The sequence below is a fragment of the Pan troglodytes genome, chromosome X (assembly GCF_028858775.2).
Source record: "Pan troglodytes isolate AG18354 chromosome X, NHGRI_mPanTro3-v2.0_pri, whole genome shotgun sequence".
Classification (NCBI taxonomy): Eukaryota; Metazoa; Chordata; class Mammalia; order Primates; family Hominidae; genus Pan; species Pan troglodytes.
The window spans coordinates 67928639-67945776 of NC_072421.2; the positions used below are offsets into that span (position 1 = coordinate 67928639).

The 17138-nt window shown below is 44.3% G+C and overlaps 1 protein-coding gene across 2 annotated transcripts in view; it reads left to right on the forward strand.

The window, feature by feature from the left end:
- The first annotated feature begins 202 nt into the window (after positions 1-202).
- The window catches only part of IGBP1 (immunoglobulin binding protein 1), a 33214-nt gene continuing 16278 nt past the window's right edge, over positions 203-17138 (forward strand). For both annotated transcript variants that reach the window (XR_001714076.4, XM_016943773.4), the window contains exons 1-5: positions 203-624; positions 807-1219; positions 1609-1902; positions 13713-13908; positions 15846-15925. Coding sequence is in view for 1 of the 2 variants with exons in the window: in XM_016943773.4 (XP_016799262.1) it covers positions 1032-1219; positions 1609-1902; positions 13713-13908; positions 15846-15925 (758 nt within the window). In the remaining variant the exon portion in view is untranslated. The remainder of the gene's footprint in view (positions 625-806; positions 1220-1608; positions 1903-13712; positions 13909-15845; positions 15926-17138) is intronic.

The window sequence follows — 17138 nt, forward strand, 5'->3', positions numbered from 1 at the left end:
CTTTCAAGTGCTTAGTAACCACATGTAGCTAGTAACTACCTACTGAACAATGCTGTTCTGCATTAAGTTGGCTGCTTTCCAAACTGATCACTTTTTTTTTTATTCAGATAATGACTGATACTGAGTACTCAGGCTAGCCAGAGTGGTGCAAAGATGAGTCAAATTCATTCTGATAAGAGAGATTTGTAAGTCACTAGCAATTATACAGCGTGGTAGGTGCCATGCTAGAGATGCATAGAAGAAACCCAGACTTGGCGGCTGAAGGGCACAGGGTGGAAGGCGGTAGAGAGACAAGGAAGGTTGCACAGAAATAACATTTGACGTAGGAACTAAGCGCACGAAGGGAAGCCGGCTGTGCGGTGACCGGAGTTGCAGGTTACCAATCTTGCTGAGGGGGGCTCCACCGGACGCCGGCCTACGGGTCGTAGGCGTGTGTGGCGTGAAGGGGGAAGAGGACGGGAGAGGGTTGGCTGGGAGGAACCCGGAGCTCCATCTGGTGGGTGGACGGAAACCGCAGGGGGGCGCTACTTGCACTTCGCGCTCAAGCGACCGGATCTTCAAACCATGGGAGTGGTGCGGCGGCTAGAGTCCCTGGACTCCTCAACCTAGGGAGCTACTCGCGAGGTAAGGGGCGCGCCTGACTGGCTCCTAAAACGCACTCGCTCGTCCGCACTCCTCGCGCTCCGAATTCAGCCTCGCCTCACCCGGGCTTCAGAGCCCACAGAACTTCTCAGCCCCGTGTCGGCGACGAGGAGCTCATGGTAAAACAGCGCCTAGGGTTTTGCTTGTTTGTTTGCTTTTAACAGATGCCTACGACTTGTAACGGGCTGCCTGGTAAAATGAGTCTATGGAAACGGTTGCCAGGGCCGGCTAACAGCGGCTCCCGGAAGTCCTTTGATGCTTTGTTAACAGTGAAGCTACTGGACCAATGAGGTGCTTCTTCCGGTTTTGTCCGCGCTCGCCTAATTCTTCTTTATCAAGGTTGCCTTTGACCCCGGAAAAGAGATCTTCTGGGTTCCTCTCTCCCCAAGATGGCTGCTGAGGACGAGTTACAGCTGCCGCGGCTCCCCGAGCTGTTCGAAACTGGTAAACAGTTACTGGACGAAGTAGAAGTAGCGACTGAACCCGCCGGTTCCCGGATAGTCCAGGAGAAGGTGTTCAAGGGCTTGGACCTCCTTGAGAAGGCTGCCGAAATGTTATCGCAGCTCGACTTGTTCAGGTATGGGGGAAGATAGTAATAATGGCTGAGAACGAAGGTAATAATGGTTACCAAGGGTGGAGCCATTGCGCCTGAGTGGAGGGGACCTTTAGTAGTGAGAACGTTTCGTTCCTACTTACCACTGCGATCTTGTGTACATTGTTTACATTCCCCCCCTCTCTTCCCAGATGGTTGATATCTTACGACTCTGCTTCCTAGCGTCTGCTGATTGCATAGGCATTGGGTGTGAGCCCTCAGCCACTTTCATTGAGTGAAACTGGCCGCTGTTCCCCGTGCCTCCTCCCTCTGGTCCACTCCCAGCCCAGCCTCCCACTCCGTCCCCCATTGAAAGCAAGGGCCACAATTTGAATGCCTAGTCAGGCTTCACTGCCTCCTTTTTGCTCTTCCAGCCGAAATGAAGATTTGGAAGAGATTGCTTCCACCGACCTGAAGTACCTTTTGGTGCCAGCGTTTCAAGGAGCCCTCACCATGAAACAAGTCAACCCCAGCAAGCGTCTAGATCATTTGCAGCGGGCTCGAGAACACTTTATAAACTACTTAACTCAGTGCCATTGCTATCATGTGGCAGAGTTTGAGCTGCCCAAAACCATGAACAACTCTGCTGAAAATCACACTGCCAATTCCTCCATGGCTTATCCTAGTCTCGTTGCTATGGCATCTCAAAGACAGGCTAAAATACAGAGGTGGGTCAATAGCTATAATATGAGGCCTGCCCAATGGCAGTGCTTTTCAGGGGCATGCTTTCTTGGCGGGTGGTGGGGGGCCAGAATGGTATGTGTCACTTTCTTGGTTCTTATTGAGCATAGGCCCTAGGGAGAGCAAACTTTCCTGAGTTTTTCCAAGAAGCCTCTGCTTTTGTTGAGATGATTATACCTACTTATCAGACCCTTACTACCTTATGGTTGGCAACAGCAGCAATGTAGTTTAGCAGAGTGTCTCCCAACCTTTTCCACATCACATCATAGCAATGTTCATATGGTACAGTGGGGTAGATGTCTCTGAAAGGCAAAGCTAGGCCATTTTATGGTCCACTGATTGAGGAGCTCTGTTCAGACTACTGGAGTAGATGTGTAACATCCTGAACTGATCTTAGTCCTGGTACAGCTTCATTGTGTGACCTTGGAAAAGTTGCTTACTTTCTTAGGTTTTTTTGTTGTTGTTGTTTGTTTTTTAAACAACATTTAATGGGTGGTCATGATGTCTAGGAACTATGCTAGGCACTGGGGATACAAACTGTATAGGTATTTGTGTGAGTATGAGTGGTCCCTGCCTTGGAGGAGCATACAATCTGGTGAGGAAAACGGGCATAGAAACAGAATATCAATATAAACTGATGTTATGGAGGGATGCACAAGGTACTATGAGAGCAGACAGGAAGGGCACCTAACCAAAGGGAGCAGGAGAGAGGAGAAGAGGTGACTCCTGTGCTGAGTTCTTTAAGGGTAAATAGGAATATCCAGGGGAAGAGGAGAGGAGAGCATTAGCCGGCAGAGTATGTAAAGCCTTAGTAAAGCCACAGAGGCATTAAAGAAACAGTGGTGGGTGGAGATGTGTAGACCGAAAACAGCAGCTATGAGCAATTAGGTGATGGTGGTGGTAAGGGGGAAGGAATGATACTGAAGAATGTTGTAGGGTCCACATCAAGGAGAGCCTGCGATGTGAGGAACGTGAAGAGAAACTTGTTGCTGAGAACTTGGTAAGGTGTTTGAATCCCAGCTCGACGACTGTGATTAATCACTGTGATTTTTGGTAAGTTATTTAATCTTTCAGTACCTTAATTTCCCCAGCTGCAAAATTCAGATAATAATAGGTTCTTCCTCATAAAGTAGTTTATGAGGATTAAAAGAGAAATATATATAAAGCAGTTAGCACAATGTTTGACACAGTAAACACTCAAAGTCAACTATTATTATTTGTGGCTAAGAGTATGGGTCATAGAGTCAGAGGCCTGGGTTTGAGATCCAGCTTTACTTATAATCTGTTGGACCTTGGGGAAGTTATTTAACCTAACTGAGCCTCAGCTTTCCTCATATGTGAAATCTAAGTAATAATGGTACAGATGGTCCCCGATTTGCGATGGCTTGTCTTAGAATTTTTTAACTTTATATTGGTGCAGAAGCAATACACAGTCAGGGGAACATCAATAAATTACATGAGTTATTCAACACTTTATTATAAAATAGGCCTTGTGTTAGATGATTTTGCCCAACTGTAGGCTAATATAAGTGTTCTGAGCATGTTGAAGGTAAACTAGGCTAAGCTATGATGTTCAATAAGGTGTATTAAATGCGTTTTCAACTTACCATATTTTCCATTTATGATGGATTTATTGAGATGCAGCCCTATTGTAAGTTGAGATGCATGTGTACCTATCTCAGGGTTAATAAGCACAAATGGGAAAAATCACATAAAACAGCACAATATCTGGCACGTGGTGAGTATTCTGTAAATGTCAGCTGCTATTAGGTAGGACACGCCAAAGAGCTTACTCTGGTTGGTGACTGAGATCCACTGAAGAGTTCTGTTTCTTTTTTCTTTATTATTATTATTATTATTATTATTATTATTTTTATACAGAGTTTCGCTCTTGTCACCCAGGCTGGAGTGCAATGGTGCGATCTTGGCTCACTGCAACCTCCACCTCCTGGGTTCAAGCAATTCTGCCTCAGCCTCTCAAGTAGCTGGGATTACAGGCACCTGCCACCACGCCCGGCTAGTTTTTGTATTTTTAGTAGAGATGGGGTTTTGCCGTGCTGGCCAGGCTGGTCTCGAACTCCTGATCTCAGGTGATCTACCCACCTCGGGCTCCCAAAGTGCTGGGATTACAGGTGTGAGCCGCTGTGCCCCGGCTGTTTCTTTTCAAATAGTAGCATGATCACATTTGCATTTTAGCTAGTACACTGTACCAGCAGTTAGGAAACAGTGAGGGAAAAGATTAGACCCAGTTAAGTCACAAAGGTGACTAGGGTTTACTATTGCAATGGTAGAGGGATGGGGGAGTACATTTAGGAGGGTTGAATCTACAGGAAACCTGGTGATCAATTGGTTGTGGGAGGTGAGATAGAAGGAAGCAGCAAGGAAAGATGTCCATGTTTCTGATTTAGGTGGATGGCTGTGAAATTTATTGAGAAGGGGAAAGAGGAAGAAGAGAAGATCGGGGAAGGGGAGAGTATGAATTTAGTATTGAAACATGTTGAGGTTAAGGTGCCTAGGAGATAAGTAGAGGTGTCTGTTAGTCTGAAGCTCAGAGGAGAGGCTTGGTCTAGAGAGCTGAAGATGATTCATTTATTCAGAAATATTTATTAATTGCTTCCTGTGGGGCTGTTCTAGGTGTTAGAGAACCAGATGAAGTCAGTGCTGCTATGGAGCTTTTATTCTGGTGGTAGAGACAAACAGTAAGCTAGTAAATAATGTAATTTCCGCTGGTAAGGACCATGAGGAATAATAAAGTTAGGGGATAGTGAGTGACTGAGGATATGGGCTAGACTGATATGAAATGGAATTTAACATCCTGTCCTTTGTAAGAAGTTGGGGGCGGCCTGTCAGCAGATAATAGGTAGTTTAAACAGTGAGTTTGGTATCCAAATAATTATACAAAAAAAAAAAAAAAAAACTGCAAGAGAAAGATGAGGGAGTGGTCACATCTGGTTGGAGGGATGAAGAAAAGGTTTCAGAACATAATGGCATTTGATACCAGGTGCGGTGGCTTATGCCTGTAATCCCAACACTTTGGGAGGCTGAGGCAGGTGGATCCCTTGAGGTCAGGAGTTCAAGACCAGCCTGGTCAACATGGCAAAACGCCATCTCTGCAAAAAAAAAAAAAAAAAATTATCCGGGGGTGGTGATGCACTCCTGTAATCCCAGGTACTCGGGAGGCTGAGGCAGCAGAATCGCCTGAGCCCGGGAGTCGGAGGCTGCAGTGAGCCGAGACTGCGCCATTGCACTCCAGCCTCAGTAATGGAATGAGACTGTGTCTCAAAAAAAAAGAACATAAATGGTATTTGAGATGAGTCTTAAAGGATGGTTAAAAATAGAAATTAGGCTGAGTGCGGTGGCTCATGCCTGTAATCCCAACTCTTTGGGAGGCCAAGGCGGGAGGATTACTTGAGCCCAGGAGTTCAAGACCAGCCTAGGCAACAAAGTAAGACTCTGTCTGTACCAAAAAATAAAAATAAAAAACTAGCCAGGTATGGTGGCACAGGCCTGTAGTCCCAGCTACTCCAGAGGCTGAGCTGAGCTGGGAGGATCACTTGAGCCCCTGGAGGTTGAGGCTGCAGTGAGCTGTGATCGCACCATTGTATTCCAGCCTAGGTGACAGAGCGAGACCCTGTCTCAAAAAAAAAAAAAAAAAAAAAAAAAGATTTTTCTGAATGTAAAAGTAATAGTGCTCATTGTAGAAAGTTTGCAAAACAGAAGAATATTTTTTAAATAAAAAATAAGCCTCAATCCTAGCACTCATAGATGATCATTGTTAACTTTCTGATGTGTTTCCTTTCAGTTACATAGTTATTTAAGCTGATAAATTTGGAATGCTGTAACTATAGCTTTTTATCCTGTTTTTTTAACCTAACATTATACCATGAGCATTTCCTCGTGTCTTTTGAAACCATGATATTGAATGTTCCATGCTCTAGTTGTACCATAATTATTTAATCTGTTATTGTCAAATATTTAGACACTGGTTTTTTGCTATTCTGAGTAATGCCATAAACAAACATCTTTAAATGTATCTGTCACTGTTTCCTTAGGGTAGATTTCTAGAGCCGGTGACTGGGTCAAAGTGTTTGAATATTTTGAGGCTCTTGATATGTGGTAAAAGTGTTGCTTTCTACAATAACAGAGTTTCAGAATATGTTCCACTGCATTTGTCTTGGGTGTTAATACTTAGAAAATCCAATTGGGTGGCCGGGCGCGGTGGCTCACTTTGGGAGCCTGAGGCGGGTGGATCACCTGAGGTCAGGAGTTCGAGACCAGCCTGGCCAACATGGCAAAACCCCATCTCTACTAAAAATACAAAAATTAGCCAGGCATGGTGGCGGGTGCCTGTAATCTCAGGTACTTGGGCGGCTGAGGCAGGAGAATTGCTGGAACCCAGGAGGTGGAGGTTGCAGTGAGCCGAGATCGCACCATTGCACTCCAGCCTGGGCTGGCAACAGCGAGACTCTGTCTCAAAAAAAAAAAAAAAAAGAAAAGAAAAAAGAAAATCCAATTGGGCAAACAGAAAGTATCTATTGTTTTGATTTGCATTTCTTTGGCCTGCCGCTTTGAACGTTTTTCTTAAATGCCTGACAGATATCAACACTTAACTTTATACTAATGTCTCCCACATTCGTATTACTAGCCCAGACCCCTCCTGACCTTCAGACCCATACTTGCAACACCCTTCCTTCATGGGTGTTTCACAGACATGTCATACCTTGAACCCTTGGCTTTTTAACCCCCAAATGTGCCTCCTCACCCATCTCAGTAAGTGTACCACCATTGACTTAGGTTTTTAAACCAGAAACCTAGGATTTAGCTTCAATTCCTCACTTTTTCTGAATTTTCACATCCAGTCCATCAGCAAAGGCCTGTCCATTCCAGCTACAAAAGGTATCTTCTATCCTTCTATTTCTCTCCATCTCCACTATCATACCTCAGTCTAGGCTACCAGCATTTCTCACCTGAGATAGACAAATCAGCTCCAAGGCCTTGTGTGATCTGCTGCCTGCCTCTTTTCAGTCTCACCATGTATCATTCTCCCCTCGTTCACTAGACTTCAGCCACAATGACCGTCTTTCAGTTCTTTGAATAGACCCAGCTCTGTCCCTCTATAGAATGTCTGTGTGTGCAGTTCTCTTTGCATGGAATGCTCGTCGTATGGCTAATTCTTCATCCTCTAGGTCTCAGCTTAAATGTCACTCCTCAGGCCTTTCCAGATCAGTCTCTTTAAGTAGTTAACAACTATTATTCTCTCTTTGCTTCATGTTTGTTTCCTTCTTGGCACTTGTGTGCAGTCATTTCATGTGTCTTTCTGAGTTTTGTCTCTCTCCCCTACTACAGTATATACTCTATGAGGGCACAAGCCATTTCTTGTTCACTATGTTATGCCTGCCATAGAGCTTGGCATATAGAAGTTCCTCAAGCAATGCTTATTGTTGACAAGCAGGAGAAACAAGATGAACAAAAGCCCAAAGCCAGGGTATATTTAGGTATGTTCAAAGACTACATAATAGTCTGGTTTGGCAGAAGCTAAGAGGAGTATGGTTGCAGCTCTGCATGAAGAAGTGATGTGTATATAAAATACTGAAAAAGAAGAGAGGCAGAGGGAGAAATACAAGTTAGCATGTTATAATAGTACTTTAAATAGGAAGAAGTGATAAAAAATGAAGTTATAGCTATCAGAGATACTACTTTTGCAAGAATAGTTTACATGGTTAGAAAACAAATTACTCAGATCCTTATTTACTTTCCAGAAGTCCCCCAACCCATGCCTTTAGATACTGAGGCCATCTTACATAAAACAGCTGAATGGTATGTCCTCTGTCTCAAAACCTGTTTCTTCATGTATGTCCTCTATTTCCCATATTTGAGGAGTATGAGTCTGCTTCAGTAACAGCACCTCCATCCTTTTGAGAGAAACAGAGAAGTGGACGCTGGGTAAGTAATGAGTCTAGTTTTGGATTTACTGAATTTAGGTCCTAAAGTGACAACTGGATAGTCATTTCCATAGACACATTTACTTGAAATGTGCAAGTAAAATTTATGAGACTGTTTTGTGACTGATGTGAAAAATTTAGGAGGCCTGTGCTTTCGTTGGTGTAGATGAGTTTGCCAAGGAAAAACATGTAGACAGAAAAAAAGTCAAGGATAAAACTTTGGGGCAAGTTAAGGGAGAAGGAAGAGGAAGGAAAGAGCAATCAGAAACTCAGTAAGGTGGCTGGGCGCGGTCTCTCACACCTGTAATCCCAGCACTTTGGGAGACTGAGGTGGGTAGATGACAAGGTCAGGAGTTCAAGACCAGCCTGGCCAAGGTGCGGAAACCCCGTCTGTACTAAAAATACAAAAAAATTTAGCTGGGCCTGGTGGTAGGCACCTGTAATCCCAGCTACTCGGGAGGCTGTGGCAGGAGAATCGCTTGAACCCGGGAGGTGGAGGTTGCAATGAGCCAAGATTGCGCCACTGCACTCTAGCCTGGGCGACAGAGCAAGACCCTGTTGCAGAAAAAAAAAAAAAAAGAAACTCAGTAAGGTACAGGTACTTAAAGGAGCCTGGAAAAGAGAAAACAAATGTTATGTCCTCCTTGAAGCCTTTCCCTAATTATCTTCCCTCCCAGATACCATGGCATTTAGTTCATGTTACTTATCACAGTATAACTATCTGTCAGTCTCTAGACTTGAAACTCCTCAAGGTCAGAGACCTTGACTGATTGTATCTCAGTATACTAATTATGTCATTGTATATAATTGCATCCCTTGGTGCTTAACCCAGTAATTGGATCATAGTGGGTACTTGGAGGTGTCTTTGGGAGAGACAGAGTGGTCATAAAAAAGATGGAAGCAAAATGCTGTAGCGGAAAAAGCCTAGACTTAGGATTCAGACCTGGGGTAACTAATCCAATTTCTACCACTTAATAGATGTGGCATCATTTAGCAACCCCCCACCAGCCTCAATTTCTTTATCAGCTAACAGTGTATTGCTGCTTACAAAGCACTCTGATGTGTGTTTTTCCATTTGATCCTTTTAACAACCCCATGAAATAGACATTCTTATCCCCATTTTAGAGATTTAAAAAAAGGGGGGGGCTCTGAGAACTGAATTGCCCAAAGTTACATAGCTAGTAAGTGGCTAGGTTAGGATTTAAACCCAGGTCTTCAAATTCCCAGTTCTAGTATCATTCCCACTGTAGCACAGAAAAGAGAAGAGTAGGCCAGGTGTGGTGGCTCATTCCTGCAATCCCAGCACTTTGGGAGGACAAGGCGGGCAGATTGTTTGAGTCTAGAAGTTCGAGACCAGCCTGGGCAATATGGTGAAACCCTGTCTCTACAAGAAATACAAAAATTAGCTGGATGATGGTGCACACCTGTAGTCCCAGCCACTCAGGAGGCTGAGGTTGGAGGATGGCTTGAGTCTGAGAGGTTGAGGCTGCAGTGAGCTGTGATCACACCACTGTACTCAAGCCTGGGTGACAGAGTAGAGACCCTGTCTCAAAAATAAAGAGAAGAGTGATCATTTGAAAGGGTAGAAAAATGAGTTGAGGGAAAGTGTTTCTAAGACAGGGGAAAGGCACCAGTAGAGTGAAAAACTAGCTGCTAATGACCAGGAGGATGATCAATAAATAGAGTGAGGTCCGGAAGAATGTGTGGGGGGTACTAGATTGATAACAAAAGTGGAGTGGTAAAGACATTACCTTTGGTTGGGCACAGTGGCTTGTGCCTTTAATCACAGCACTTTGGGAGGCTGAGGCAGGAGGGTCATTTGAGGCAGGAGTTCAAGATCAGCCTGGGCAACGTAGTGAGACCCCCGTCTCTACAAAAAAATTAAAAATTAGCTGGGCATGGTGATGTGTGCCTGTAGTCTTAGCTACTCGGGAGGCTGAGGTGAGAGGATCACTTGAGCCCAGGAGCTGGAGGCCAAAGTGAGCTGTCATCACACCACTGCACTCCAGCCTGCGCAACGAAGTGAGACCAAAACAAAAAAAAACACAAAGATATTACGTTGGAAATGGCTTGGTAGAGACAGATTCAGCTCCTTAAAGACAACAGTAAAAGGAAGAGTGAAGTTATAGAGTTGTTTTTTTTGTTGTTGTTTTTTTTTTTGTGAGACAGAGTTTCACTCTTGTTGCCCAGGCTGGAGTGCAGTGGCGCGACCTCGGCTCACTGCAAGCTCCGCCTCCCGGGTTCAAGCCATTCTCCTGCCTCAGCCTCCGAGTAGCTGGGACTACAGGCGCCCACGACCAAACCCGGCTGATTTTTTGTACTTTTAGTAGTGGTGGGGTTTCTCTGTGTTAGCCAGGATGGTCTCGATCTCCTGACCTTGTGATCCACCCACCTCAGCCTCCCAAAGTGCTGGGATTACAGGCGTGAGCCACTGCACCCGGCCGAGATGGGGTTTTTCCTTGTTAGGCCGGTCTTGAACTCCCGACCTCAGGCGATCCGTCTGCCTCGGCCTCCCAAAGTGCTGGGATTACAGGCATGAGCCACCATTCCCGGCCAGTTACAGAGATTTTATGGTGAAGAGGGAAATTGAATTCTACATTGGCTGGCCATCTGGTGAGTGTGATGGTGATAATAGTCTTCACAAAAGATGAGCAAAAGGTTGGCTGAGCAAGGGTGACCACTCAGCCAAAGTTTGACAATAGTGATTTGTAGTTGACCCATTTGATACAAGTTTCTAATTCCTTAACTCTCTTCAACAGCTTGGGAACAGAGAAAGGGAATGGAAGTTGCCCAGGGTCAGAAGGGTTACAAGGATAGGGGACTCTAGGGTAACAGGGAGTATTTCCATGTAATGGCCCACCATGGAGAATCCATAACAGTGATGAAGGTCTAAGACAGTAGTTTTCCATATGTTCCTTGGAGCCCTAAAATTTCACTGCAATGCCTGGGGGTTGGGGGGGCGGGTGTTGACAGCCCTCCTGATTTAACCAAGGTAAATTTTACTTGTTTATTAATTATGGGAGTTCCGTGGCATCTCTCATTAGAAGAAAAGGTTCTTTTACTAAGACAAAACAGTTTTAAAAACACTGGCCCAAATGAACAAGTGTTGAGTTAGAAGTTTAAAAGATGATGAGCAGGCTGGGCACGGTGACTCACGCCTGGAACGCGCTTTGAGAGGCTAAGGCAGGCAGATCATCTGACGTCAGGAGTTCAAGACCAGCCTGGCCAACATGGCAAAACCCCATCTCTACTAAAAATACAAAAATTAGCTGGGTGTGGTGGTGCACACCTATAATCCCAGCTACTTGGGAGGCTGAGGCAGGAGAATCACTTGAACCCAGGAGGTGGAGGTTGCAGTGAGCTGAAATTGTGCGGCTGCACTCCAGCCTGGGTGACAGAACAAGACTCTATCTCAAAAACAAACAAACAAACAAAGATGATGAGCAAAGTCATAGAAGCTAGGAAGTAGAAGAAAAGGAAGGAGCAGAGTGCAGTAGTTAGGCCTTAAGCATGCAGAGAATGGGAAAAGAAACAAAAGAACCTTATTCAGAGGACTACTAGACTAACCCTGAATTTACCCTGAATTATATCACCCTAAGGTCCTCGTATGTTATTTTTTTCCCGTGACTTAGGTACATCCAGGAAAGAGGGTTGGGGATAGGAGTGAGATTGGAGTTAAACATTCTCAAGTAATATCTCTGATAGCATTCATGAACTAGGAATTGTAGTTCTTTGTAGTGTTTTACTCAAAAAGCTTCTTAGGATGATGATGTGTCAGTTATTTGTAACATTATAGTAAATGTCCACTTGTTAGGTAAAAGGAACAGAAGAGCCTAAACATTTTTATAATAGCCTTTTCAGAACAGTGGTTCTTGACTTTTTTTTTTTTTTTTTTTTTTTTTGAGATGGAGTCTCACTCTGTTGCCAGGCTGGAATGCAGTGGCACGATCTCGGCTCACTGCAACCTCTCACTCCCTGGTTCAAGCGATTTTCCTGCCTCAGCCTCCTGAGTAGCTGGAATTACAGGCACCTGCCACCACATCCAGCTAATTTTTGTATTTTTAGTAGAGATGGGGTTTCACCATGTTGGCCAGGGTGGTCTTGATCTCCTGACCTCATGATGCACCCACTTCAGCCTCCCAAAGTCCTGGGATTACAGGGCTGAGCCACTGTGCCCGGCCGGTTCTTGACTTTTCATGGGTCATGGACCCCTTGCCCCTTTGATAATTTGATAAAATCTATAAAAATTTCTCAGCCAAAAAAAAAAGAAGAAAGAAAAAGAAAGCATACAGGTAGAGTTCTGTATAAAATTTGTGGGAGTTCAAGGACCACCCCCACCACACTGAACTCTCTGTGGACTTCAGCTTAAGACCCCCTGATTTGGGTGAAGACCTACAGAGGAACATCTGATTCTGGAGAGTCTAAAGTGGGATTTCAAGCAGAGATATTTCAAGATACGTCTCTTGGAAATCTTGATGTTTTTCCTTGACTTCTCTCTTTCCTTCAGGCTCTTACATCCAATAAATCAACAAATCCTATCTATTTTATATTTTAAATATACCCACATCCCACTATCTCCATCACTACCTTCCTATTTCAGGTCACCATCTCTCACTTGGATTGTGGCAGTATCCTCTTAATTGCTTTCCCTGCTTATATCCTTGCCTCATAGCCCCCACAGCCCATACTCCACACAACAGCCAGAGTGGCCCATATTTTTAAAAGTCTTTTTATGTCACTCTATTCATGTCATGTATTCAAAAGCCTCCAGTGGCTTTCCCATTCAAAATACCATGATATTTGATATTTGGTTATTGTGACCTACCAGGTTCTACACATTATGGCCCTGGCTATATCTGACCTCATTTTCTATCACTCTTTTTTATCTCAGCCATACTGGCCACCTTGTTATTTCTCAGCCATGTCAGGCCAGGCACGCTCCCACCTCACAGCCCTCGTATTTGCTTTTATTCCTTAGCATACTCTTCTAGATATTGGCATAGTTATTTTCCTGAAGTCTTTGTTCACTGTCATCTCTTCAGAGAGGTCTCTTCTGACTACCTTGTATATAATAGCACCGCTACTTTTCCACCATCACTGTATGCATTTGACCTTACTTTTTGCTCTTTCATAGCACTGATCACGACCTAACTCATCTATTTCTTTTTGTCTACTCCCACTGGAATGAATGCTTCATGAGACCAAGGACTTTTATATGCTGCTGTGTCTCCAGCACTGAGAATGGTGCCTGTCACACAATAGGTACTCAGTAGACATTTGTCAGATGACATACTAGAATGCATCCTGAAAAAGAAAGGCAGCCAGGGTGGTTATGAGTCTTCAGATGATAAAAGGATGAGCCAGAAGAGCTGGGAAAGTTTTGCCCAGAAGAAAAAAAGAGTTGATCATTTTTTAGGCTGTTTCACAAGGCATTCCTGCATCAGTGGCAGGTAAATGACCCCTAAGATTCTATGATTTTTTTGAAGGTGTAGTTCCCAAAATGGAAGCATCACAGGAAGCACTGTGTTGCGATACTAAGCACCCACCCTAGTAAAGGCCAGTATAATCAAATGACTAAGGTACTCATCTTCCCTAAAGGACTTGCTGAGATCCGGTTACTTCTGTATTTTTCTGGCTTCAGAAGGTACTCCTCAGCCCCTGCTGGGCCCTAACTTGTCATCTGAGGGAACTGCCTGGTGGCTAATTCTGGGGTATAGAATCTATATCCCTGCCAAGGTGGAAATTGGTATGCTTACTACCCTATCATTTGCAAAGGTAAAATCTTATTGAGGCCTTCTTTTGAAGGAATACCTCTTCATTTGTAAGTTCATGGGTAATGCTTTTCTGTGGAACAGATACAAGCAGAAGAAGGAGTTGGAGCATAGGTTGTCTGCAATGAAATCTGCTGTGGAAAGTGGTCAAGCAGATGATGAGCGTGTTCGTGAATATTATCTTCTTCACCTTCAGAGGTGGATTGATATCAGCTTAGAAGAGATTGAGAGCATTGACCAGGAAATAAAGATCCTGAGAGAAAGAGACTCTTCAAGAGAGGTAAGCCTGGCCAGAGAAATCTACTGCCAGAGATTTGAGTATTCTACAGGAGATCAAATTAAGATCCTTTTAAGTCTCCATAAAATCACTGTTTTTATCAAGATGAGTATAGAAAGGCCGAAGGGTCACTAAGGTAGCTTTCTCTTTAATTTAATGTGTTTCCCAGTGCTTTTTAATCTGTAACACACTTGTAGTCATTTGTAATTTTGTGGTATACCATGGGGGACAGAAATGTCTCTGAAATAAACATTGGTTTTGGTTGTGGAAAGCTGTGGCTGCTGAGGGTAGGCATAGGGAGTTAAACCTTTAAAATCTGTGCTAACTGGCCACCACGGTGGCTCATGCCTGTAATCCCAGCACTTTGGAATGCCGAGGCGGGTAGATCACTTGAGGCCCGGAGTTTGAGACCAGCCTGGCCAACATGGCGAAACCCCCTCTACTAAAAATAGCCGGGTGTGGTGGTGCGCGTCTGTGATCCCAGCTACTCGGGAGGCTGAGGCAGGAGAATTGCTTGAACCTGGGAGGCAGAGGTTGCAGTGAGCTGAGATCATGCCACTGCACTCCAGCCTGGGTGACAGAATGAGACTCCATCTCAAAAAAAAAAAAAATTGTGCTGACTGTAATGAAGGGGAAGAGAGGAAGAGGATGGGAATGGAGAAGAAAGGTAGAACTGGAGGAGAGGGAGAAAAGAGTAGGAAGAGTCTGAAATAAAAGACCAGGGGGATATGCTTAGGTTGGAGGAGGAATTAGAATTTAACCTTGCCACAATGATGCACTGTCACACCTTTAGATTACCCACGTAGGAGACACAGCAAGGGCATTTCCATGCACAGAATGTCCAGTAAACTGGTAAAGAAACCTGGTGTAACAGCTTTGGCTATCTTTGAACATCATAACCCTGTTTTGGAGCTGCTGCTTCAAAAGAATAGGCTCTGCTGCCACTTGTTCTTTGGTTCAGGACACAACATGAATTGGGTTGAATTTATCAGCAAGTCACAGGCGTTTATTTAAGTCCTCAGAGAAAACTCTTCCTAATTTGATTTGTACTAATTAGCCCAGGAGCTCTTGCCTCAGGATAACATCAACCTAGTTCTTCATGTTAAGAGATCAAAGAATGAACAATTAATATTCTAAGGTTATAAGGCCCCTTGAGCATGTCTAGATGAGTGCTTTTCAAGCATTTTGAGGCTGGACTTTTCTGGGTCCTGCCCTGTCCCTTTCTTTGTGTGTGGGTTTTTTGTTTTTTCTTGTTCATTTGTTTGTTTGTTGTAATCGTTGTGTTGTTGTTGTTTTAATGTGCTTTCATGTGGTATTGGAATTGGTTCTGAAAGTGATCGAGCTAGAACTAAGTGAGCACCTTTTCTTTAACCATCCTTTGTTTCAGCATGCCCCTAGAAAGCCAAGGTTCCTTGAAACTTTTCTATATATGTCTATATGGAAACTACTAACCAATCCTTCTCCCTTTCATTTGGGAACGTTGACTTCTAAAGCACCGTAGAAGTTCTTGACAATTAAGTGCATAAGTACATTGGAAGAGGTTTTAGAAGGGTCGTAGTGATTCAACTTTTTAACTGAAGGCCAGGCTGAAGAAAGGGGCTTCAAGTTCAGCTCAAGGGATTTAGATGGAACATGGAAGAGGGCTTTGGACTCTCCTTCTTTGGACAGGGTATTTTAAAGCCGAGTAATTTTTTACTTCTAGTGACATGATTCCTGGGAGAACTTTCTCTTTCTTTCTTTTTTGCAAGGTACTCAGGCCCCCTCAGGAGAGCTAAGGAATCTCTACCATTAGTGTTCTGCTGCTATATCTTAGAGACTGATAAATAGAAAGTGAGTGAATTTTGAATCCAGAGCTTTTCAAGCACCTGAAGACTTAAGAGCCCGTATGGTACGTTGGGTAAAATGGCAAATTCACCTCTCATAATTAATTTCCTTCTTAGGCATCAACTTCTAACTCATCTCGCCAGGAGAGGCCTCCAGTGAAACCCTTCATTCTCACTCGGAACACGGCCCAAGCCAAGTAGGTGGTACTAGAAAGTTTGCTTTGCAGCCCTCTGCTTTTATGGTTCAATGTGGCAATTCATTAGTGACCCACAGACCGAGTGGTGTTGAAAAGTCATGATCTTGGGTGGGCGAGGTGGCTCGTGCCTGTAATCCCAGCACTTTGGGAGGCTGAGGCGGGCGGATCACCTGAGGTTGGGAGTTCGAGACCAGCCTGACCAACATGGAGAAACCCTGTCTCTACTAAAAATACAAAATTAGCCGGACGTGATGGCACATGCCTGTAATCCCGGCTACTGGGGAGGCTGAGGCAGGAGAATCACTTGAACCTGGGAGGGGGAGGTTGTGGTGAGCCGAGATCGTGCCATTGCACTCCAGCCTGGGCAACAAGAGCGAGACTCCGTCTCAAAAAAAAAAAAAAAAAAAAGTCATGATCTCACTTACGGAAGTTGTTCTTTTATCTAAGGGATATTATCTTTCCTGAAACTTTCTCCATGTCTGTGTTCCTCAGACACTTCCTTCACAAACTCAAGCTTAAAAATAGGCACACATGGGCCAGGCGTGGTGGCTCACGCCTGTAATCCCAGCCCTTTGGGAGGTCGAGGCAGGTGGATCACCTGAGGTCAGGAGTTCGAGACCAGCCTGACCAACATGGCAAAACCCCGTCTCTACTAAAAGTAGGAAAATAAGCCAGGCGTATTGGCAGGCACCTGTAATCCCAGCTACTCGGGAGGCTGAGGCAGGAGAATTGCATGAACCCAGGAGGTGGAGGTTACAATGAGCTGAGATCACCCCACTACCCTCCAGCCTGGTCGACAGAGCAAGACTCCATCTCAAAAAAAAAAAAAAAAAAGCACACATGTAAACAAGCAAATAAAACAAAAAAGGAAAATAATTGAATGGAGAATTGTATACTTTAAAGTTTTTTTTTATTATTACATTATTGGCACTCTTCCTGCCTTCAGCTACGATTCTCAAAAGGACATATTTGCCTCCCTATGATTTAATTCTGAGTTCTTGAGATATGTTTCCCTAGGGTGGCAGGAGTCTCCTTGTTTTCTGTACCTTTCAGAGTCACCAACTATAAATACCCATTCCACGGTGTCTTCACTGCTTTGTGGAGCATTGCCCTCTGGGATTGCTTAATGGGAGATGATCCTGGGCTATTTATCTTCTCATGAAAGCTCTTGACTTTAATGCCCCTTTCTGGATGCCTCTTTTTACATATCCTC